Source organism: Elgaria multicarinata, chromosome 13, assembly GCF_023053635.1.
Source record: "Elgaria multicarinata webbii isolate HBS135686 ecotype San Diego chromosome 13, rElgMul1.1.pri, whole genome shotgun sequence".
NCBI classification, from domain to species: Eukaryota; Metazoa; Chordata; class Lepidosauria; order Squamata; family Anguidae; genus Elgaria; species Elgaria multicarinata.
The window spans coordinates 23,968,754-23,994,671 of record NC_086183.1 but is presented as its reverse complement, the minus strand read 5'-3'; the positions used below and the strand labels follow the sequence as shown (position 1 = coordinate 23,994,671).

Here is a 25,918-nt window from a genome sequence, read left to right as displayed (position 1 = left end):
TGAAGATCTCGAGTACTGTGTGGACACTGTTACAGCCATACAGGCATTGGACTGTGCAAGCTGCTAACGGAATTCAGGATAGAGTTTCTAGAGTTTAGAGCAGAGCGCATTCCATCCTATGTTGGCGGCGTGGAGTATTTGCCCAAACCGCCAAGAACGGCTGAACAATGGGTTCCGTTGTGGCATTTGCAAGGGCAAACGGACCCTCCCAAGCCAAGAACTGAGAGCCTCTGTCATTGGCGTGACTTAGCACTTTCAAGGTAAGTTCTCCTTAGACAGAATCGCTCGGTTCAGAAAGCTTGGCTGTAGAGATCAGGACTACTTCACCTGAAAGCACTGAAGAGATTGCCTAGCAGGGAGGCACTTACATTGCCAATTATTGACCTCGAACAGGTTTGTTGTAGGTTACAAGACGCCCGGTGCGTTTTGATTCAGAAGTTCCTAAGGTAGAAGCATTTTGCAGTATTCGTGATGTCAGAAGATGTCCAGTTGATACAAATGCACATTTTTGGATGAGGTCAAAATCCGGATTTCTGACCTCACAAAGAGTTAAAGGAATCACGAGAACATGTCCAGCTTCACATAACTTCAGTGGTTTTATTTCAACATTTACAAGATCTCAAGGACGCTACAGCCACACAAACCAATGCGTAACCCCAGAGGCTAGACTCTCTTTCTCCAGGGGGAATTTGGTGCAATTTCTCCACTACAATTTTTTAATCTCATACAAGCTGCCGTGGAAAGCAGGGTTCACACTCACATGTACACGCACAAAGCTTTACAGTGACACACAAGGTGCAGTGTTCGGGGTTCTGTGGTTGAAGCGAAGAACTGGCCAGGAGATCAAACCTATTGACTAAAGGGGTGAGGCCACTCTGTCCGACAGCCTGGAACGTAGAGTGCAGGCAGTGCTCAGTTGTCCTCCCTGCTGAACATGTGCTTCAGGAGATCTGCTACACGGCAGCTGTAGCCATATTCGTTATCATACCTGGAGAACAGAAATGTCATCATAAGCAGCCCTCGTATCCCAAACCTGCCCATTTATACAAGCCAGAGGGTGCTTCGTACACATTTAAGCCCCAATATGTATGTGACCCGACATCTGAATATTGGTATTAGTTGATAAAGTTACTTAGGGACAAAGCAATGCTGTCGTTGGCTGAAGACACTGAGTTACGCCTTGCTTAGTCAAAAAGGAATACTCCATGCTAGGTAAGCTCAGCTTTCCATGGCAGCCACATTGCTATCCACAGCTATATAGGCGGCCAATTCTTACGGGAAGGGATTATCAGGCAATTATCAGCGTGGAATGACTGGACTCGAGAAGCCAAGCTGGAAGACAAAACAGAACCCCCCCCATTCTTACCAGGAGATGAGCTTCACGAAGTTATCATTGAGGGAGATCCCTGCTCCCGCATCGAAGATAGAGGAACGATGGTCACCAATAAAATCAGTAGAAACAACCTGGAAAAGAAGGGGGAGGCAGCATGTCACTGTTCATTTCTGAGAAGCCATCTTGGGGGTGGAAGAAGCAGTGGACGCAACTTAGCGAGCTGCTACTATCCAGGCCCACCCACCCAACCTGCCAACGAGAAGAGCTTCTGAGGAACCAAGTTGCCCTGCAGGGGTGGGGGTGGGTGGGGCGAAGCTACAGATTATACTTGAAAAATAAAGGGAGAAGAGAAGCAATAGAAAAAACAGACAAGAACAGGCCAAGGAGGAATAGATGCAATCAGAACCTGAGTACAATCTGATCCAGAATAGGTGTATTCTCATCCACCTGGGAAACTCAATCAACAAAGCTTTTTTTGCTTCTCCCTCCCAATCCTTTTCAGTGGCTCAGTTCAGACAACACGTTAGTCAATGCAGTGTGAAAACTCCACTCAACAGTTGAGTTTTTAGGCGGTACTCCCCATGCATGTTCTAACCCCACTGTTGTGTGACTGTGAGCTACTGTGGAGTTGAGTAAAATCCATTGTAACGTTTGATTAACAGTTCCTCTGCCCTCTCTCCTCCCCCAGTCCTCCCAATGGCATCTCATCAGCCATTACTGCAAAAAATAAATAAATAAATAAATCCTGGTGGCTCTCCTAGAGCGGCACTCGCTCCTTTCACCACTCTTGCCAGAGAACTCTGTAGCCAGTGGAAAAGTCAACCCAACGCAATGGAAAACTCCACGGAGCCTGCCACACAACATGCAACACTATGGTTGTGCAGGAACTCTCCTCTGCAGTGTGGGTATTCTGCGTGGAGTGTTTTCCAAAACAAAAAAATCCACCATGGGCCGGGGGGGGGGGGGGGGGAGTTTTCCCGCCAGACAATACGTTTCTCAACGGTGGTTTTAAAATTCCACAGTGTCTGAACTGAGCCAGTATGACTCTTCGACTGTAAGCCGCAGGGCAGTGATGAATAATTGGTTTTCGTAAGCTGCCCTAAGAAGACTTTTTGTGCAGGGTAAAAATATTTTAACAAATGAATTGCAATACAAAGGAAAAGTAAGGACTCTAGCAGCAGATGTCAAACCAGCATCCTGAGATGCTAGCGTCAACGATGTGCCAGACCTCTCAGTGTCATCATCAGAGGTTGTATCACTAAGGTATCGCAATAGATATTTAGTGGAGAACAGAACAGTTGTTGACTAAGAACACACAAGTCAAACTACAGGCGGCACTCCTCAGAAGTGAACAACGGAAAGCAGCAGCTTTTTTATTCTAACGATCTACAACAAGGCCACAGCTAATTCACCAAACTGCTTTGGATGTCCCTCGCCTTGTCCAGCTGATTGCAACTATCCATTCTCACCTCATCTTCTGTATATCCCAAGATCCCTGCCATTGGCCCTTTAGATGCCTTCTTGACAGCTTCTTTGATCTGACCATAGGTAGCTGGCCTTGAGAGGCGGCAGGTCAGGTCAACAACCGAGACGTCACACACCGGCACACGGAATGCCATGCCAGTGAGCTTCCTGTTAAAAGGAAGTTTACTCATTAAGAGGGAAATATTATCACTAAGAATACTATTAATACAAGCCAAATTTACATACATTTTAGGCAAGTGGGCTTGGGGCATGACATCCTTCGCTTACAACCAGCTAAACGAGAAGTAATGCATTTCTTGGGGAAACTCGGATATCCTGCGATAAGTTCCACAGCTATCCTATCAAGGACTAGTAAAGTATTTTTATGCCAGACAACCCAAGGAGGAAGCATGATTTTATCAGCTATCCCAAGGATTTGGCTCTTATTAGAAATGCCACACAGGCAAAATAGAGAAGGAATCCTCTGGGGGTTTAGTGTAGAGATTTGAAGCATCTGTCCTACGAGTGGAATCCTGGGCAGGGACGTACTTCTCACTATCGAGACAGTAGCTAAATCCTGTCGTTTCTTCCTGTATAATATTGCCAGGATTCGACCATTTTTGTCTGTCTCTTCTGCCAAGACTCTCGTTCACGCACTGGTTATCTCTCGGTTGGACTACTGCAACCTTCTTCTCTCTGGCCTTCCTTCGTCTCACATCAGTCCGCTGGTCTCTGTCCACCACTCTGCCGCTAAGATCATCTTCTTGGCCCGCCGCTCTGACCATGTCACTCCACTTCTGAAATCTCTTCATTGGCTTCCAATTCACTCCAGAATCCAATATAAACTTCTCCTGTTGACCTTCAAAGCTTTTCACGGTCTAGCTCCTGCCTATCTCTCCTCTCTCATCTCACACTATTGCCCCGCTCGTGCTCTCCGCTCCTCTGATGCCATGCTTCTCGCCTGCCCAAGGACCTCCACTTCCCTTACTCGGCTTCGTCCTTTTTCTTCTGCTGCCTCTCACGCCTGGAACGCTCTTCCAGAACACTTGAGAACTACAAACTCAATCACAGCTTTTAAAACTCAGCTAAAAACTTTTCTGTTCCCTATAGCTTTTAAATATTGAGTTTGTTCTGGCTCTATACTGTCTAGCTTCACCCTACCCGGTGCCTGTTTACACTTCCCTGTGCCTGTTTGCATTCTCTTTCCCTCCTTATTGTTTACTGCAACTTTATTAGATTGTAAGCCTATGCGGCAGGGTCTTGCTATTTACTGTGTAATCTGTACAGCACCATGTACATTGATGGTGCTATATAAATAAATAAATAAATAAATAAATAAATAAATAATAATAATTGTGTGTCTTAGGTGCCAAAAATGAGCAGAAGGCCTCTCCAGTGATGTCCAAGAATGAACTATGATCCATACCCATTAAGCTCAGGGATGACCTTGCCCACAGCTTTTGCAGCACCAGTAGAAGCTGGAATGATGTTCTGGTGGGCCCCCCTCCCATCACGCCAAGCCTTGGCAGAAGGACCATCGACAGTCTTCTGAGTGGCAGTGTAAGCATGAACAGTGGTCTGCAAACAGGAGAAGCCAGTTAGTATAGAAATGCAAAACAATGAAGAGTAGTTTCTGGCCTATCAAGCTACACCTCAGGGTTTCATGTAAAGCTAAAGCACTTCCTCAGCATGCAAAACTGCAATTCAGAGACAGAAGTTTTACTGTAGTTAACCTTCTGGTATATATGAACTCAAGCCATGACTGGTGACAGGATGTAAAACCTGAAGACTGAGCTGCACGCTACAGTACTTGAGATACTTTTTCCCCTCTAAAGAGAGCCAAAGTGATCCATAAAAGCATCAACATTGCTGCAAGCAATGAAGAGTCAATACATGGCCATGTGATAGTTATAGACAGACTTTAACTCCCGAATGCCTTTATTTTGGAAGCCTGGCATTTAAGGACAGAAGGGCAACTGTAACAACATTGTTTTGAAGGGTAAAAAATGTTCATCACTTTGTTAAGTGTTTCTACACCGAGTCACTGAAAACAGGAAACATTCCTTCTTCCCTAAGAACGTTCCAATCTATAGGAGAACACAGGAGTGAAAGTATTCAATGTTTTGCCAGAAGGAGGAAGTTCTGCTCTTGGGTGCAAGCTCTGCTCTCGCAGGGAAACTTACCATAAGGCCCTCTACAATGCCAAAGTTATCATGAATGACCTTGGCCAAAGGTGCCAGGCAGTTGGTGGTGCAGGAAGCATTGCTGAAAGGCAAGAAGTACACATTAAGCTGAACCATCATCCCCCACAACCAGCCTGCATGCTGCCTGAAGGAAAGGAAAGGAAAGGAACCTCTCGTGCAAAGCACTTGAGTCATTGCTGACTCCTAGAGGGACGCCTGCTTTCGCTGACGTTTTCTTGGCAGGCCTTATAGAGGGGTGGTTTGCCGTTGCCTTCCCCGGCCGGTATTACCTTTCCCCCAGCTAACTGGGTACTCATTTTACCGACCTCGGGAGGATGGAAGGCTGAGTCGACCCAAGCTGGCTGCCTGAAACCAGCTTCCGCTGGGATCGAACTCAGGCCGTGGGGAGAGTTTCAGCTGCAGAAACTGCTGCTTTACCGCTCTGTGCCACACGAGGCTCTATGCTGCCTGAAGCTGAAGTATTATCAGTATTACTAGTAGTATAGTAATAGTAGTACACACACAATCATAGATTTGCGTTCATAGCTGCTAGTGAAGTACCTCGAGTATCAAGAAAACTCCCATGCACCTCCCATTCCATGAGAGGCTTGGCCTGTTGGCCTCTATTATAAGGTAACGGTCCTGGCCCCAAGGTTTGGTTGTTAGGTGAAGACGTGCCCCATTTTCAGACTTTCCTAGCAATCAGTGGGTGCCATACGGATGCGTGCCAAATTCCAGATTTCTAGATTTCCCTAACCATTTGGGGATACACTCTGAAGCATCTATATCTACACTTATCAGCACTTTTGTTTTATAACGCAAAGTCTATGGAGATGCAGAGACAGAAAGACTTTAGTCTCTGTTGCCAAGCCCCCTTGCATGCATTTCTAGAGCATGACTCTTCTTTTCATTCAACAGGATATGCAGAAGTTTGACCCTGAAGTCTATCACACCAGAGTACTTCTCCACCCCAGCCTTTCACCTGTTTGAAAGGATCGTCTTACCTCACAATATTCATGCTAGATGGATCGTATTTCTCATGATTGACTCCCATAACAAACATGGGAGCATCAGGGGACGGTGCGCTCACCACTACTCGCTTGGCTCCACCATGGAGATGAGCCTGTAGGAGAAAGGTTTTAAGTCTGTCAATTGCTGGAACCCTGGCATGCAGAAGGCACTGGAATTAGGACGGAAAATATTCCACACCGTCCAGAGAGCAAATAAAAGATTGTGTGCCCCAACACAGAAGAGATCTGTGCCAGTACACTTAGAAGCCAAGGATTTATAGGGAAGCCTAGTAAAACCACGAGGGAGGCAAGCGTTGCTTCCCCTGTTAGAGGGAGATAGAGTAGATAGTTGACACCTCCAGATACTTACCGAAGCTTTATCAACAGTGAGGAAGACTCCAGTGGATTCTACTACATACAAAGCTCCTGCCTCTCCCCAGGGGATCTCATTTGGTTTCATGCTGTGAAATGCAAAATTGTTTTGTTAGTTTAATCAGTAGCTGCCTGACTGGCTCTTCCATTCGAATCTATCACTGCCTGCTGAAGGATGACACAGGTTTTGTCAAGTGCAAGCAAGAACAGGATGTGCTCTCAGGGGTGAAAAAGGATGCATATGTAAATGCACACTTTTGGTGCAATCTTCTGGCCAATTTAACATTAGCAAAAGTCTCAAAAGCCTTTCGCACGTGACTAGTACTAAGAGTGGACACACCTACGGAATAACGATATTGTGCTTTGTTCCCACTTACCATTGGAATACAGAGATTTTTGAACCGTTCACTACTAGTTTGCCACCATCAGCCTTCACTTCTCCCTTGAAGCGCCCATGAGTAGAGTCATACTTGAACATGTAGACCTAAGGGGGAAAGTAGGAGTCAGCTGAAACCATATTCTAGCTAAACAGATGATACAATTTCTACTTTCATGGACAGAAAAACAAGGCCTATCCAGACAACATGGGAACTGTGTCAATCACCCCACCTCAGGATGCATCTGATATCCTTGCACTGACATTATGCTTGCTGACATAAAGGCTAATTTGTGTAGGCACAGACTATGCCATCTGTACTCTCCAATTTTCTGGTTCCAATTCCACATGCTCCATGCCTATTGTGCACTGGGCTTTACTCATGTAAACCCGTTTGCAAACACGATGTCAGTTGCCCTTGGATGTTTCTGGCAGTAAATCATGGGTTAATTAACTCATGAATTGCAGGGCGTGTGCTCTGCCTGAGCTGCTTCCTGTTTCAATTAAAGGGTTATTAAATGTCGCATTCAAGGGCTGTTTCTATGACATCTGAACAGGGGCACTTGGGGCGCTTCATGGGATAAAAATCCCAAAGCTCAGCTATGGTATTTTCTTTAGTTAACTTGGGGTTGTATTACCCAAGAACAACCCAAAATGCCCATTTGGATGTCACAGAAACAACCCTTGAATGCCGCATTCAAAGGTTTTTAATGGAAACAGAAAGTGGCTCACGTGCATCTTGGGCACAGTGCACATCCCCGCAACTTGTGGGTTATTTAAGACATGATTTACTGCCAGACAACACCGCTAAGGCCAAAACAGGGCCTGTGTGTGGCTGTAAGATACACCACAAGGTGGGCCTGGCAAGGGATCAAGGCCAGCTGGCATGGTCCTGTGAGGATCAGAGAGAATTCTCTAGAAGTTGTAAAAAAAAAAAGGGGAAAAAAGCAGTGAATATAGAGGAAAGGGAGTTTGCTGTCCCAGTTTAAGGAATATAATATAATATTTATTTATTTATTACATTTTTATACCGCCCAATAGCCGAAGCTCTCTGGGCGGTTCACAAAAATTAAAACCATAATAAAACAACCAACAGGTTAAAAGCACAAATACAAAAAAATACAGTCTAAAAAGCACAACCAGGATAAAACCACGCAGCAAAATTGATATAAGATTAAAATATAGAGTTAGAACAGTAAAATTTAAATTTAAGTTAAAATTAAGTGTTAAAATACTGAGAGAACATACATACATACATACATACATACATATAAAAGTATCAAGTATTCTGAGAAGGGATTCCTCTCGAACGAATTCACTTGGACCATAACATCCTACTACAAGGGCACCTAATTCCACATCTATTGCTTTGGTTACCTTGAACTTTGCCTTGCCGCTAAAGAAACTATCAGTGCTAAGGGTACAGCAGTGTTGGGGAATTGTTCCTGTTCCAGTGGCCAGACTGCCTTCTGGCTCATGCCCTGGGAAGTGCTCCTTCCTCTATAATCCCGCCTCTGACATCATAGGAATCCCTTTCTCCGTTCACAGAGAAAAAGGGAGCAATCGTTCAGTGCCTCTCTGTACATGGACAAGCAAACTGCTCAGCACTAGGGAAAGGCAGCCTCAATGATCAGGGATAAGAGCAGGTTTCCACTCAGTGCTAGAGAAAGGGTGGCTGGGACCTGGGAGGGAACCCCTGCAGTCTGGAGGTTCCCCATTCCTATTGTAAAGGCAGTACCCTTTGCTCATGTGTCAGTGTTTCACACAGACAGCAGGTCTCTGCGTCTTGATGCAGTACAAGAACAAAGTGGCAGAAGTAGCAAAGTGGCAGAAGTCACTTTGTGTATAATACTCCAAGGTCAAAAGTGAAGGAGGAAGCACTTTATGTTTACCTATGCTACAGCTTAACTCCAGCTCTGGGACGACATCTGCTCAACCAATTAGATTATGAGTGCTCAGTTTACTTCCGCTTTCTGCATAAAATCTTCCTTTTGAGTCTATCAGGGAAGCAGACTTAAGCACCACAAGACGTTTGGAGTTGAGTGGTCACATAACTAAGACATTACCATGTAGTTGAGGTCAATGAAAGGATCATTGACAGCCACAACTTTGATCCCTTTCTCTACACAGGCTCGGAGAACCAAGCGCCCAATACGTCCGAATCTGCAAAAGCAAATCAATCAATCAATTAGAGTAGCAAATATCCCCAACCCATTTTATGCAATTAAAGCAAGGAGAGATGTCTTGAATAATCCTTCTCTAAGCAGCTATGAAGGTTTCTTCAGCATTAAAAGTCATCTCCCCCGAGATCTGTAGTTGTCATCAGGCACAGAGTGTATGTAACTAAGCTCCAAACTTGCTAAAAGTTACATGCCTGCCTCGAAGTTTAAAACAAAACAGGCATTTAGAGGCAAGACATCCCAGGCTCTGTGTTTTTATTTTCATACTGAGCCTCCTTTCTAGTTAAACAATCTGGGAAATAACATGAATTAATCTCAACTACAATAAAGGAACAATTGCTAAAGTTACGCAAAGTGCTACATGCCAATGGTGCTCAAACACTATTGTTCTTAACAGTGTATGTTCAGGACAAGACAAGAGTTTTCCAAACTGTGTTCCAGGGAAGATTGAGGTTCCTCAGAACCTTATCAAGAAGCTTCTCCATTGTGAAGTTCAGTCATGATGAGTATCATGAAGTTCTCCCTGAAAGATTTTGCTCACCGCTTTCTATACTAATCCACAGTGCTTGGCACATGGAAGCATTGGGTCTCTTGTAGGGTTCATACATGTTAAGTTCATTAAGAGTGACTAAGGACCAGAAGACCTGGGCCCCTAGAACTGGCATGGGTGGAAGACAGATTTGTATCAACTGGTAGATCACTGGATAATTTGCAGTAAATCAACAAGGGGTTATGATTCCTAACAGAAGTTTAACAGAAGCAACTATGCATTCCCCACGCTCAATATGAATCAGAATCCATGATCTGTAGTAACTCAGATTAAGATTGTTATTTCTATAATATGTGTATAGTTCATCCTAAAATATGGCTCACGGGGTAGACAATTGCCTCTCCCTCCAAACCACCATTTTGCACATGGCTCCAGTTGGTGGACCTTGTCGCCCTAGTAAAAAAAACGAAAGGCAAAGTGGTTCATGTGGGAGGCTACTCAAGTAAACAAGCTAGTATGGAAGAGGGTCCTTGATGGTGGGAGGTTTGGAAACTAGTGTTCAGCCCCAATGCTCCATTCCCCTTCATTTAGTTTACTCTCTTAGCACAGGTACTCACATGACCCAAACTGCAAGATTCAGAAGCGATTGCAGAATCACTTCTGAATTAAGCCAGCTAGCTTCATTCCCACTACAAAATTTTGAAAATAGGTTCTTTCTTATAAAAAAAAAAATTATGTTGAGAGAAACAAGTAAAAGAACTACTCTTTATTTTCCTCAGTGTAAAGACATCTTCAATAAAAACCCAGGAGGCCTCTTTACAGGTGGTCATTTGATGATCAACGATCATCTTTGAAATATATAAACCCTTAACCATGCAGCAGAGGACAAAATCCTTACCCATTGATTCCAACAGCTAGTTCAGCCATTCGTTTTGGAGGTGGAGGTGGCGGAGGTGGAGGTGGCGGAGGTGGAGCTTCCTCTCGTTCCGGCTCTGGGGTATGTGGTCCTGTTTCTGGCTCTGGTACTGGGGCAGCTACTGGCTCAGGAGAGATCTTTGGGGGAGATCCTTCACTGATCTCAAGCCTGGGAGGTTCAGAAAGAGGTAAGCATGCTGGCTTGGACAGATGCAATTAAAGAGCAGATCTACATCCGATTTAAATTGGTTGAAGTCATTCGTTCTTCCCAGGAAACTGACACAGAGGGGTCTGGGATCTCTAAATGATTCTCAAAACATAGAGTATGTGAGGGAATGACCCTGGAAAGTGGCCCAGCAATATATTAAATAAATACATGTGTAGCATGTTGCAGCTCCATAAGAAGACTATGTCCATAAGAAAGTCCTGCCTGCCATCAAAAGCCGATGGAGCACGCAGAAAGTGACAGGGCATACAGTCCTGAACAAATGAGCCCTGTGGAGTGAAAAACCTGGAGAAAGGCCAAGCAGTCTGACGTTTTACACATTGGTTTGGTTTTCAGACTAAAGCAAGATTGAAGGGGGGCTCAAAACCTGTAATTGACAATTTTATTAGGACTTTTAAGATACATTCTGCTTTGTTTCTCCATAGAGTTATATAAAAAAGCCAGGGTGCAGGAGAATGTAAGCGCCCTACTCCTAACAATTACTTAGGGCTCCGTCAATTCCACTGGACATTCTTTCCTTAGGATAACTGCCTTAGGGCAAGTTTACTTGAATTACCACTATATAATGAGCATACATTGGATTGAAAACTCAATCACTTTCAGGTATGCTTTCCTTCTCAATGCATTACATTAGTCTAAGGCTAAAATTGCTGAAGTGTTCAATATGCAGATCACTCACACATCACTAAGAATTTCTGATTTCTTTGTGGGGCGAGAGCCAGAGGGATTACAGAATACCTACACACAGCAATGTTTTATCCGCTTCATATTTTGTGAACCGCCCAGAGAGCTCCGGCTATTGGGCGGTATAGAAATGTAATTAATAAATAAATAATAAATAAATATCAAATTAATGAGCACAGCTTCCCTTATCCTGGGAACTGCAGATAGGTGAGGGTGTTGAGAGTTCTGTGAGTGGGGCCAGGACAGTTTCAACAGAACTGTATTTCCCAGAAGAGAAGGAATGACTGTTAAACCTCTTTAAATCTGTAATGTAGATATACCCTAGCATGAGATCATTAGTTGTCTTCTGAATGATCTCTCAGAATGAACGAACGACAGTGGGGGTTTAGCACAGAATAGCCCAAGGCAGGCAAGCAAGAAGGAATGGACAATACATCCAGTATTCCTGTCGACGTTCAGAAGGGCTTTACATTCAAGCCAGTCATCTAGGATCAATAACCTCAAGAACAATGCTGGATCTTTCAATATGCAGAACAGTGAAAATATTTTTTCCGTACTCAGATCACAGAGATGTAGCCTAAAATCAGTAGGAGTTTGCTGTATGCAAGAGGACACCCCTGAATAACTTCGATCTGGCTGAGAGGAGCTCCCTTGGGGAAAAAATATTGCAAATGGATATTGTGGAGATCCTCAACAGTTACATTTTCTGCTCCAGAGAATATCTTTCGTTCATTGCAGAGAACTTAATTTGCAAAACATAAATGGGAGCCTTTTTGAAAACAGTATTGTAAATCTGCAGGCCTATCATTATGATTCTTATAGTGTATAAATGAAAAGATCTTACCACTAGTTATATCGACTCTCCCAACTCATGGAGACGGCAGCTATTTTTAAATTCTATCTGAAGCCCTGTGAGAAATTTGCTTACCTGAAAACTTTGACACTAACGGATGTGCTTCCCTGCTCCATTATTGGGGAGTTACTGCGGTGATTCATTTTGCTGGCTGACCTATCTACCGTTTCTCTACCTAGAAATACTGAAACAGGATTTCAAGAGACTTGTTATCTTTTACTCAACTAAGCTTGCTGTAACCATTTTCAGAGATTCCTTACCTCCCATCGTTCCTGTTTTTTGAGTACCCTTTCAAAGCAGCTCTTCCATTTTCCTGAGGTGTTCTTAATTTGCCTTATGGGTTGACCGAAGTTGTGTTTTAAACAAGGAAGAGCTTGGGGTAGGGTGGGGCAGAGAAGAATATCTGACGATTCTTAGACGTACACCTTCAAACATTTTCTAAGCTTCTTGCTGTGCTGGAAGTACTACTATAAGGATCAGCCCCACATTGTAAAATGAAGACTAGTTTCCAGTGACATGTGTTAAAAAAAACACTGTCACATTTCAGAAGGGGACCAGAATTCAGAATGAAATTATAGATTTTTGGAGCCATCTGCAGTTGGACTATAATCCAATTCTACTCTACTGAGCAGATTCTGGGAAACTTTGTCAAGAGATGAAAAGTCCCAGAAATTTAATACTTTATAAAGTCACTGACAACTCTGAAGAAGTTGAAATGATTATTTCAACATTGCTGCAGTAGTGATCCCCGACATGGTTACTGTATCAGCTAAGATATCCAAGCCTTTTCAGCCTTCAGTCTGCTTTGTGCTTCAGGAGACTGTGCACAACACACATGCCTTAAGTGGAGGCACTTTTCTCTTTTGCTCTGGAGGGCAAAATACCTGAAAAATCAACATTGCTTCTGCCCAGACCCAGAGGCACATGATAACTGAAGTCATGAAGCAACAGAACACAACACAACGTTTTCAGGATAGTTATATAAGCTTTACCTTTTCCACTTGCATTCCTAAGCCCCCATCTGCATTTAGTAGGACAACTCTGCAAGTGAGCTTTATATAATGCTGGCCTCATCTGTACTGAGTCTACGCTAAATGTGTAAACAACCATGAGGAAAATATATGGAAGACATTTTACAAACTTTAACCACAGCTTGCTGTCCAGAACCAATGTTTTTAACATGTCTGCTGTGGGTTCAAATTCGGCTCTTCAGAATTTCAGATTGCCATTATGCTCAAAATATAATTGAAATGTCCCACTTAAAAGCTACAGGTAATTAATACAAAATTCTCAAAGTGAGAGATCCAGTTGGTTTCTAGAGGTGGTGCAAGTTTTGCCCCCAGTTTTCTTCCCCATTCACTTCACATCCCAGATTTTTGTAATGAGAAATTCTGTCCCTTAGTCTAATCATGGGCAGCAGGAAAATGTCCATAAAATTTAAAGGGGCAGATGAGAGATATTGTGAAGACATGTTTTCTTGATAGCTTAGACCCCTGCTTTCATCTCTCTCTGTGTGTGCGTGCATGCGTGTGTGTGTGTGTGAGAGAGAGAGAGAGAGAGGGTGTGTGTGTCTGGCAATGCAAAATATCATCAGATTCCTAGCCTCCATCATACTCATCTCTCATCACTTTGACCTTGAGTAAAATCACTTGTCATACATTAGCTTCTATCTGTGAAAAGATGGCTACCGGATAACTTTCCAAAATACAGAGGATGACAATAATAGGTCTATTATTGACTTGCCCAGGGCAAGTAGCAATTCCTTGTGGGAGAGAACACCACAAGTGTCTTGTGGCACCTTAAAGACTAACAAATTTATTTTGGCAAAAACATTCAGGGACATTGTCCACTTCATCACCTCAGATTCACATATTTATATACACAATTCTACTAAACTATACTGTGTATGGCTGTGTTAGCTGCTTTGCCAACTCTGTCAATTCAAGTGTTGTCCCAGGCAAGGAGATATAAAAATGACTCAAGTCAATTAGGGCACAATCCTACAGGGATGGCTATAAGCCTCCAAACTTGGAGGCTTAAGGCCATCCAATGCTGAGCGGGAGGAGTGGCGGAGGCGCTCTATGCCCCTCCCGCTCTGCATTTCAGCTAGACATACTTCTTCACCAGTCTAGCTGAGGCATCAGGGATGGGGAGGGAATGAGGCTGGAGGATTCCTCATAAACTGGCCTCCCCAGTCCCCTCCCCCTCACAAAACTGTCCCTTTTCCCTCCTCTCCGAGGTGGCTTTTGCAGGCTCAGAGAAGCAACCAGTGTGGTTTCATCCCTGCCAGCTGCTATGGAAAGGCTGAGGGTCAGGAAGCTCAGACTCCTGGGTCCAAGGTCAGAGCTCTGACTCAGACCTTGAATCCAGGAATCTGAAGTATCCTATGGCCCTCCAGCTGCTGTCTAGGGGGCACAGGATTGCTCTCCCCACTTGTCTTTGGGGAAGAAGCACATCTCCTGAATCAAGAGCTTCTTACTTGGAACTGCCGCATTTTCACTAATGTTCTTGTAACACAGTATGCCATACAATCTCTAGGCAGCCACTACTGGAGGAAGCAAAAGCCATTTTATTTCGACACAGCCCGCTCACCTCCGCACTACTCCAGAGACATTTCTAAATCATTCTACTGAAACACTGTTTTAGATCCTTGGCAGAAGATCCTACATAGTTTTGCAGTGTATGTTAACACCTTTTCACAACGATGTATGGTCCAAAAGAGATTTTTATTTCTCAGTACAGGATTTGTATATCAAGTAGAATAATTTGTACCCTTCTCACAATGGAACACAACATAGGTAGGCTCCTTAGCAAGAGTAATGGCTTGTATTTTACAGCACTGTTGCAAGAATGATATGGATATAAATATTAAAAAATAAGAGATTTTTGCCATCTTTCTTGTAGTTCCAGGATCTTCTGATTTATGCAACATCCATCCCTGTAAAAATCTTTAGAACAGCATGGAAGCCACAGAAGATTAAGAAGAAAAAATAGTTCCAGCCTGACTTAATAGTGGCTATATTGTTTCTTCTGTTGCTTTATTACCATTCTGACCTTCCATACATGTTAGAGATGAGGATAGAAGCAGTAGTCTGTCACAGAGAAGAGTATAGTCCCATCCTACTGCAGGCATCTAGTTGCTGCAATGACTCTCAGCAGCCAGGACCAGAGCACCAAACCCATCCAAGGAAGTATTAAGCAGACACACCACAGTCTAGTGTAGCCTCGGCACGTACTCGCAGCCTCTGATCATTTTACAACCATTGCATCCTGCCTGCAGTGGCTGTGACCTTGAAAGTCAGTGGTACAGCCGAGAAGTCTATCAACAGCCCAGTCCTATGAAGTTAGATGAGCCTAGGCTTATAGATTTGAACCGACTTGGGCATCTAAGTGTATATTTCTCAGTATCTACCGATTCTACTTGTAATAACAGCTGGGATCCAGAATTTCAGTTAGAAAATTGGTTTTCGTCTCTCCATCACCCAAAAGCCCACATTTTATTTCTAACATGGAGCATGCACAGGCAGGAGGTCTATTCTATTTAAGTTTCAGCCCATCTTGGATACTTCACTCCTCTTTGTTGCTTGTGGGAATCTGGAGCGAGATAACAGCTATCTGCTCATAGTAGCAATGGAGACTTGCAACTTGCCTTTTCAGAAAGATGGTGCATTTTTGTGAGTCACCATAGGTCCATCTATTTCTGTTGCAGGCAAGCCATTTAAGACACATTTCAACTGTCTTGGTAATTCAGCATGACAGTATTAACCAGTACTAACCAGCAACAAAATAAGGGAATTTTAAGCATACACACATGCATGATACAAACAATGCAGGAGGAAACAGTGCTCTATGTTCTGCTCATAGTCTCCATTGCTGGAGAGTGAGTGGAATCATTCCATAATGGTGCAATGTAGTCGCAAAGTCTAGTTCTTGCAATGAATTCACAATTAGGCAGGTGGGTTCCTACCAGGAGGGGGGAAAGGCAAGTTAAATCCCCTCCAACAATGGCATTATTTGTGAGGAAGTGGCTTTTCAATTGCTAAAATCCCTGAGGGAGAATCCTGGCCATCTTTCAGCTGCTGCTCTCTGGAGCGTGCCTGCCTACACGCACAGTATCATCGCTTCATAATCTCACCGATGAGACAGTCACATGAACATGAAGGATCCATACAATTAGCTGTTGATCTAAAAGCGAGTAACTTGTTCACTAGGCAACAGGGGTCTTTGCTTCCTTGACTTTGCAAAAGGTTCCTCGGCATTAAAGGTTCCTCCCAGGATGAAGGCAATGTACATAAACATTAGACAGCTCCTTCTCTCATCTGAAATAGATACTGTAGGGCAGGGCACCCTTAAAACTGAATTCTATTCTACTTTGATTTGTGCAACTTATCTGCAGGGAAATCGGTGTAGTATTCTTCACCCAGCCCTCCCCCTAAAAAGGGATAAGCCATAGAAAATAAGTGGTGGCCTGGGCTTATATCTGCTGTAAGAGGGGGGGAAACCAAACACATCTTGTTTCATTAAATTACTCTAAGCAACAGCAAAGAGGATAGATAAGAGAAGGCAAGTGGAGGAGGGGCTCATCTAACAGCCCTATAAAATCGAATTGTCCAAGCTTGGTTCTCCCAACTGCTTTTCTGACGCAGTTGCATTTCTAGAGAGATCCATGAAGAGCACCACCAGATGAATTTGCATCATCATCTCCCACTCTCAGTATTTGCTCTACAGTGGCAGCTTATCCCTCCTCCTGTGCCTCATGAGGAGGGAAAGCTTCTACAGTGCTCAGCATCCTTACTACTGCAAATACTCCAGAAACAAATTTAAGGTTTTCCTACTACCAAGGCCAACTTCTTCTCCCATTTCCTCATCAGATTCCCAAGCAGCTGCCTTCCCCTACCCCCCCCCCAATATACCAAGCCTAGGACTCCACAAGCCATGCACAGCATCCCATTTCGTATCTTCCAAATCCTATAAACAATCCACTCCCCACCATCCGTGCTCTGCAACTAGACACTTTCCAATGCCACATCCATTAAGCCATTTCTGTATGACATGCACTATGGCAGCCTTCCCCAACCCGGGGGCTTTTTAAGATGCGCTGGACTACAGCTTCCATCATCCCCTGCTGGCTGGGGATGATGGCAGCTGTGATCCAACCTATCTGGAGAGCACTGTAGGAAGCCCCCATCCAGAGGCCTGTGCCTTAGCTTGCCTCCAGGCACGCTTTTCTCAGCGGCACTGCAGAGGATGGCATCTCGCTGCTCGGCGCATGCCTGTCAAATGCCCTTGCTCCCAGAGCCCGTACAGCCACAAAGCTTCACACTGGGGGGTGGGGGATCCTGAGTCTTCCCTACAGGCAACCCTAGGGTGACCATATGGAAAGGAGGACAGGGCTCCTGTATCTTTAACAGTTGCATAGAAAAGGGAATTTCAGCAGGTGTCCTTTGTATATATGGGGAACCTGATGAAATTCCCTCTTCACAACAGTTAAAGCTGCAAGAGCTAAACTAGAGTGACCAGATTTAAAAGAGGGCAGGGCACCTGCAGCTTTAACTGTTGTGATGAAGAGGAAATTTCACCAGGTTCCCCATATATACAAATGGCACCTGCTGAAATTCCCTTTTCAATACAACTGTTAAAGATACAGGAGCCCTGTCCTCCTTTCCATAGGGTCACCCTAGGCAACCCCCCCTCCCCACCCTGCCTCACGCTGCTCTTGCCCCCCTCACGCAGACATCTTTCTCAAAGCCAGGGGGGAGGCTCCATTCATTGTTCCTTGGTGCTTTTTCTCAACTCGCAGCGCTCTCCTGAAGCCAAGCCGCCTTTTGAGGCGACCCCCCCCATCCCTTCACCTGCCGTCCTCCCAGATTATTTTCTGCCCCTCACCCATGTCCGCCCGCCTCCACTCTGCCTTGCAGCCCTCTCCCCTTCTAGCATCCTCTACAGAAGTCAGCCTCCCTTCAAACGGTCACCTGGGCGACCAAGGGCCACCTCACACACATCCCCCCACAAATTCTCTCTAGGTCTACCCCCCATCTCCCCTAAATACGCCTGCCCTATGTCCCCTAAATACGCCTGCCCTAGACATGCCCCCCACACACACACCCCTCGAGCCAGGTGCAGCATCCCCGCCTTCCCTCAGAAGCTCACCTAAGAGTCTATGCAAACGAAAGCCCGGTCGGCGTCGAACAAGAAGAGCAACCGCCAGGTAGTCGCTTATATACCTCCGCTCCGTTGCCAGGCAACGCCAACCCCCACCCTCCCCGGCTTCTGCCGCCCTTCTCTCTGAACGGACACGCCCCCGCGCTCTGGCCGCAACGCGCGTGCGCGGAGCAAACCCCCCCCCCCCCCAGGCGGCCCTCGCCTGTAGACGCTGCCTTGGCGGTGGGGGACGGCGCGTGACCGCGAGACGGAGTGGTACCCATCGCGCGCGCGCCACCGTCCTTGCGCATGCGCAATTTTCACTCTTAAGCCGCTTATGGGCGAATGCACCTGCTGCTTAGGGAGGGGAGAAGAGAAGGAATGGAAGAAGAAAGAAAGGAACGCGCAATGGCTTCTGGGCTTTGTGGTTTTCTCTACCCTCCTTCCATTGTACATCAAAGGAATTGCTGGGAGCTCTACGGGAGCAACACGTTCCGTTCCCAGTTTGGAAGTCCTATTTGTTTGCAGCTTTTATTTCCACAAACTCAAAAATAAAACGCCAGCAACCTTAAAACAGAATAAAAATTAAAGGGAGGCTAGATTTAGTGGTAATTACAACCAAGCATTGAATTAGCTTCTTTCCTTCCCATCCTTTTATTTTACTATTGCACTAGGACCTTTTATTAATTGCAGGCCGGCCTGTATCGTGATTTCATTTTTCTATGTTGCCTAGACATTGTCAGGCGCTTTATAAACGACAAGAACTATTAGAACCATGTTTACAGCTTCCAGATGGAATAATTTTCAAAAGATTGATGCACGTTGTCTTGTAAGCTGCCCAAAGAACATGTTAATGGAAGGCCATATAAAATAGTAAATAAAATACTTGTTAAAATATTTGAAATATAATGGAAATGATCAAACTAATATCATAAGAGGACATGAAGGTAGAATATCCACCGAATTTAATTCACACAAAATTGCACTTTTTACCTATAGGAAGCCATTTGCTGGATACAAAAACTCTCTCTGAGATTCCCTCCCTCCCTCCCCACAATATTTACTGTTTGAATTTTGTTTTGTCACTGCATAGCCTCAGTTCGACGGCTTTTCTTTTTCTGCAGTGCATTTGCTGCACATTTGGTCCCTCGTGTCTATAAATACACACAATTACAGAATAAACCTATGCATGCATTGTAATAAGAATATAATAAATGAGAGGGGGAAATAGAGACAAGGAAAGCAAAATATCAATTGCAAAAAATAAATGTACATGAAATATGGTAGCAATACCCCCCCCCAAATAAGGGGGTAATAAGGGGATAAATGGGGGGGGGAAATAAGGGGATAATTGGAACAAGAAAGATTTCCTCAGAAAAAGAGCAAAGTTAAAATCAGAGGGGCAGATCAGGGTGGGGGGAGGGTGATGAGGGAGATGTAGAAGCAGGTTTTGGGTGCTGCAGGGATCCTTCCAGGCTGTTTGGCCTCCCCACTGCCTTCCTAGTTGCTTCCCTCAACCAGAAGGGATGGAGCGACGGAGGGGGGCGGCTGCAAGCACAAGCTGACGTGGAGATGAGCCAGCACAATTGAGCCATTAATAATGTAGGAGACAGGAGCAACAGGGTAGGAGGGGCAGCCACTGAAGCAGCTGCTCTTACCAATGACTTTGAAAAGGCCTGGCCTCAAGGAGAGGCCTGCTTCTACAGGCAGCCCTTACATCAAGAGAGGAATGGTTGGGCGCCTGCCCAGGGCCTGCACCCCAGCAGAGGCCCCCTGACAATAGGCCTTGGAGTTGTTCTTCCTCTTTACTTTTCCAACCTGGTTGTTTCACCTGCCTCTCACTCCAGCCCAGAGAACAGTGGTGGTGGTGGTGAGAAGGAGGAAGAGGAGGAGGAGTAAATGCCACAGCCTGCTTGCTCGTTGGTTCTCTACCTAGCTAGCAAGCAATAGCAGTGATGAGAAAGGTGAGGAGCAACAGCAGCTGGTGACAATGGAGGTGAGAAGGTAGACTCACTGAGAGAGTGGGGGCCCTTGAGCATGTCTGACCCAACCTGCAGCCAGTCTATGGTGCACACAATCTATTCGGAAGACCCGAGCCATGACTACCCTCCATCTCTTTGGGCGGCCTTGTCAACAAACAGCTCAGGTGAATTTCTGGTGATGTCAACTGACAAATGCAGAAGTCATGCTTTGGAGTTGTAGGTTCAACTAGATCAAAGAGTAGATCAATCTTCCCCAACATGAGGCCTTCCAGCTTTTGGGGACTACAACTCCCGTTAACCCCAGCCAGCAAGGCCAATGGTAAGGGAAGACAGGAGCTGTAGTCAAAAACATCCAGAGGGCCCCATATTGGGGGAGGCTGTTGGGGAATAAACAACAGAAACTCAATTTCTGCCATCAGAATTAAGCAAGTACCTTTCGCCACAAACACATACAAATCCTTGGTATCAATTCCGATTACATTTTGAGACAGCACACAACCTACAAATACATGGAAGAGATTTTTTTTTACTTTAGTTTGCTTTAGATCTGCCATTCATCATTGGAGATAAGCCATTCTATTCTGGTATTCCCCCCTCCCCTGTGATTCCTTGCTGTCAAGGGAAGCTTCAACATCCTGAAAATGAGAGCAACTTTAACCTGGAATGATATGAAGCATCAGAAGCAAGAGTATCCCAAGGAAAGGAACAGACTGAGGCTCTCTGCTGTTTTGAACAGATTTCCCGTCATTTGGAGAATGACACGCCTGTTCAGAATGGCTGGACCAGAGTTCCAGTCTGTTCTTTCCCTTTGAACACTTCTGATTCTAATGATGCAGAAGATAAGGAACAGAAAGGAGGACGCTGCCTTACATTGAGTCAGGGACTATTGGTCCATCTTGCTCAGGCTTGTCTAAGACATAGGTGGGCAAGCTGTGGCCCTCCAGATGTTGGACAGATGGTGCAAAGAATTACACGGAATGGGACGGAGAGAAAGGGGTACTAGAACCCAGGGTCCTCCAATGAAACTGAGTGGCAGGAGATTAAAGACAGACAAAAATATGTCTTTCACATAGTGCACTTCAGTGAAGCAATTCACACCACAAGATGTGGTGACCTTTACCCACTTATACCACCTTAAAAGAGGATTAGATAAATTCATGGACGATGATATCAGTGGTTACTAGTCATGTTGAAGGCTTAGAGCAGGGGGTTGGACTCGATGGCCTTATAGGCCCCTTCCAACTCTACTATTCTATGATTCTAATATATAGCTGTCATCAGAGGCTACTTGTGGCCCTCCAGATGTTTGGGTCTACTACTTCCACAATCCTTCACAATTTGGCTATGCTGGCTAGGGCTGAATGGAGTTGTAGGTCAAAACATCTGGAGGGACACAAGTTTTTATTTTATTTATTTCATTTATCTCCCACCTTTTTTCCTCCAAGGAACCCAAGGCAGCGTACACAATCCTCCTCTTCTCCATTTTATCTTCACAACAACAACCCTGTGAGGTAGGATGGGCTTAGAGTCTATGACTGGCCCAAAGTCACCCAGTGGGTTTCCATGGCCGAGTGAGGACTAGAACTTGGATCTCCCAACCCCCAATCCAACACCTTAGCCACTACACCACACTGGCTCTCATTACTTTCATTCTCAGTTGCCATACTCTCCTGTGCCAGGTGCTGGGGAACAGGAGTAGAATGGTGCTATTGTGCTTACGACTTGATTGTGGGCTTCCCAGAGGCATATTGGCCATTGTGGGAAGAAAAAGTTGGACTATGTGGGCTGTTGGGTCTGATCCAGCATGGCTTTTGTCATGTTCTCTGAGCAGTTCACAAGACAAACCATAAAATACAACAACATAGTAAAACATAAGTTTAGAGCAGAATAAAACTAATTATTTTTGGCTGAACAGGGAGTTTTAGACTGAATATCCTTCACCCAGTAAGTGTCAAGGTAGCATCCCAGGATGCTCTGTTTTAAAGCATCGTTTCTTCCTTCACCCAGCAGATGAAGCAGAAAAAGGCGGCGGCAACATCAGAATCAATGAGCAATAATGCCGCCGTCCGCGTGAATCCACGTGACAAGGCCGCTGTCTCCTCTAGTAGTGTCGACCAGCTTCCCCCTCCTGCTCTGCCTTAGTCAATTTGTTTCAAGAGTGTGTTCTTTGGAAATTCCCTGCAACGCCCTTCACCCACCCCAATCATCTTCGCAGACGCCCCAGCGCAGCTGGAAAACAAGGGTGGGTTCAGCTGGAGGTTGGAGATGCGCTTTGACTCTGCAGTATTTTGCTGCAGATTGGTCAGGAAGCCCAGGGCAGTGGTGAAGCGAGACTAAAAATAACTTATCAGGATCGCCAGTGGAGCGTGCAAGACAGGAGAACAGCAATGGAGAAAGAAGGAATCACAAGAGAAAGAGGTGGAGGCAGAAATCAATCAGATGGTGGGGGTAGATGTGAGAGTATCTGGATAAACTGGGCCATTAGGATTTGTTTATTTATTGCATTTATATGCCGTCCAATAGCCGAAGAATGAATATAAACAGATTCATTGGGACAGAACTGGTACAGACGTTTATGCCTAGCTCCAGGCATTCGACACACACAAAATATCCTAATATGCCAAGAAATGCATTTTACAAAAAGACATCTAAATTTGGTGCTCAAAATCATTTTGCAAATTACTCAAAAAGAATACAACTATGCTCATTTTGATCAACCTGCTCAGTTCTATAGGTTTTGTTCTGCGAACGGCAATTTTAAACATAAGATTTTCCCTGAAAGAGTAACTGTGGCTGTTCTGCAAAGTTATTTGTTGTCTCACTCCATCAGGGCCGTCCCAAGATATTTTGCTGCCTGAGACAAAAGGTTAGATGGAGCCCCCTTCACATTCCATGTAAATAAGATGACTGAATGTCAGTCACATTATTTTAACATGGGCAATGGGATAGTGTCCTCCCCTGCACCCAAAAGTAACCAGCTAGCTTAGGGGACCTGGGACAGTGGTCTCCCCTTCAACACCTTGCTGCCACCTCCCAGTATTCGCTGCCTGAGGCAACCGCCTCACTCTACTTAATAAGGCTGGCCCTGCACTCCACTTTTGTAAAGTTTACTTTCATTCTCAGTAAATATATTGTAATGTGCTACTGGCCTTTGTGGGAGAAGAAGTGATGAAGCCTTTGACAACAATAAGATGAGCTGCCCTGATGTCACAGAAGGACAGGGGGAGTGCATGTTTCATCAGCCGCCATTGGCTGAGCTGGTTAGAGTTTACAGGAAGCAAGGCGGGCCAGAAGGAGTACTAGGAGAAACAGGCACCAAGGACAGCACCTGAAAGGCAGCAGGCAAGGGAAAGTAGAAGGCTACGAAAGGGAGTGATTCAAGGAATGAATGAGAGCAAGAGGAAAAGGCCGAAAGGGAATGGACAGAGAATTGGCACATGACCCAAAGCTGAAGGGGGTGACAAAAGCGGAGGTTCACATAATGATTTGAAATAACCAGCCATGTTGCAGGCCTCTAGTTCTCCAACTAGAAAGCTCAAGCAGGTGAAAAGGGGTTGGACAGTTTAGTGGCTCTAGCTGCAGAGAGGTTAGGTTTTACGCAATGTTTCCATAGCGACTTTTGCAAGGTTTCTGGCAAACATGCTTGCATTAGTACCTTCCAGGCCTAGCTGGATTTTAGTGACTCAGTATTTTAAATAATTCAGCATGGTACACAAGACACAGAGGACGGATGGGCGGGAGAGCTTGGGGATTCAAGATGATTTGTTTTAGAAAAATCAGACTAAAATAGAAAGATAGCATTTGGGATTAAGTGCACTTTTCCCCCAGGGTTTTCTCCCTCATTTTCAACCAAAACCTGGACAAATTGTTGATCTGCAATGACTATATTAGATCATGAGTGGAGTATAGGCATTGGCTATATTGGGAAGCCAATGGGGAGTGGGGAAACAGCTCTTTCACCTGCTCTTCCTTACAGCTCAGCACTAGCAACCAGTAAACGCACTGCTCCGTAACCAAAGGTTAGGGACAATGGGCAGAATTTTTGCCCAACTACCTCTCATAGCTGCTACAATATTAGTTTTAATGGCCAAAGACCATCACTGTTTTACACATCTTTTACTTTGGTCAGTAAGAGTTTATGAAATCAGTGCTTGCAGTATGGAAAATAAAATGTCAATCGAATAACTTTCATCCCCATTATTTATTTATTTAATTTATTTATTACATTTATATACTGCCCCACAGCCGAAGCTCTCTGGGCGGTTTTTTAAAATGGCACTACAACAGAAGCAGCTACAACTTTCAAGAAACGAACGAACCCTATTTGTGCATGTATTAAAAAGGTACACGGGCGCAAATGTCTCCGCACCGTGTCACCTTAGCTGTAATGGAATGGAGATGGGGCATAACACCTGCCCTGCAGGCATATAAAAACTGCAAGACAGGAAGCAAGCAACACCCCATGAATCCATATGTTGTAGCAAGACCTCCTTCCAAAGACAGGCATGACCATTAATTCTCAGCTCAGGCAAAAATATATTTCCAGGAACCAGCAGCAACTTGCATGGACTTGATGCCCATACTGAAGAGCAAGTATGAGCCAGATTTTTTTTTATTAGAAGTCAGGCCTCAGCACAGCACCTGCTCTGGTCTATTGATGGATGTTGCTGTAGTTCATCTGATCACATAGTGATCTGATTGGGCCAGGGCTCCACTCAGGCACACAGGCTAAATTTCCAGATAACCTGTTCCATTTGTGAGCCTCACTATGGGCCTGAATCTTGATTGTGCTACCCAAGTGAACGCTTGATCACTGAGCTGAAAACATGTACTTGTGAAAGACCTGTTGTTTGCCCTGTTTTCAAACTTGAAGGTGAAAATCTGCCTTGCCATTTGAGTGTCTACTCAGAAGTCTAATGGCCAGATAAATGCATATTACCTGTTTTCCTCACCCTGGTGCCATCCAGCTTGCGTTAAAGTGTAATCCCCATCAACAGCAGCATGGGGGCTGGAGTCCAACACAAACTGGAGGGAACAAGGGTAGGGAAAGCTGACATATAGGATCACAATCTTAGACGTATTAACATCTCAAATGGATGCAAAGCAAACAAAATCTGAACCTCTCTCAAAAATATGTTTTTTCACACCATCTGTGAAATATTGACCACTATTAAGTTCGTCATGCCATCTATAGAATAATCTCAGGCATCATAATTGCCATACAATCAAATAAATTGAAATATACAACACGATTGCCTGCCAAATATCAGAATTGCACAGCAGAATTTCAGCTCCACTTCAGGCAAGCCCTGCAGCCCCTCATTGAAGCTTAGTTGTGTTAAGTTCCACCCCCGTCCCCAATAAAAGTGTATTATAATAGCAACACAATTACTGAAAGATACATGCTTCAATGTATTGGAGAGCTGTACGTTTCTCTGGGTTAATACTGCCGACAATGCACAGGCCAGCATTTAAAACGCTGGCTTTTCATTCAAAGGCATCTCTTATTCCTGGATTGGGAGGGGCCTTTGTGGTCTGTGTCCTCTGTTGCCTCTAGGAGCAGAGGCTTTTCTCTTGCGTTTCTCTGCAGGACTCGGTCACGTACCATGACATGTGAAGGTACGAGCCCCAAATTGTCCCTCTCGTGGCCAGCCTGTGAACTGCACGCTGCAATATTTCGCACCACCATCCCAGCCAGCGCCATTGCGT

The 25,918-nt window shown here is 44.8% G+C and overlaps 1 protein-coding gene across 1 annotated transcript; it reads right to left on the bottom strand.

Moving 5' to 3' along the window:
* Positions 1 to 577: 577 nt before the first annotated feature.
* Positions 578 to 12,344, bottom strand: GAPDHS (glyceraldehyde-3-phosphate dehydrogenase, spermatogenic). The gene is made up of 11 exons (XM_063140554.1): positions 12,162 to 12,344; positions 10,307 to 10,492; positions 8,805 to 8,901; positions 6,740 to 6,846; positions 6,361 to 6,451; positions 5,985 to 6,103; positions 4,981 to 5,062; positions 4,224 to 4,375; positions 2,803 to 2,965; positions 1,367 to 1,464; positions 578 to 988 (listed from the first exon to the last, which is right to left on the bottom strand). The coding sequence occupies exons 1-11, from the start codon at positions 12,227 to 12,229 to the stop codon at positions 913 to 915; spliced, it is 1,239 nt and encodes a 412-aa protein (XP_062996624.1). The 5' UTR covers positions 12,230 to 12,344; the 3' UTR covers positions 578 to 912.
* Between the last annotated feature and the right edge of the window lie 13,574 nt (positions 12,345 to 25,918).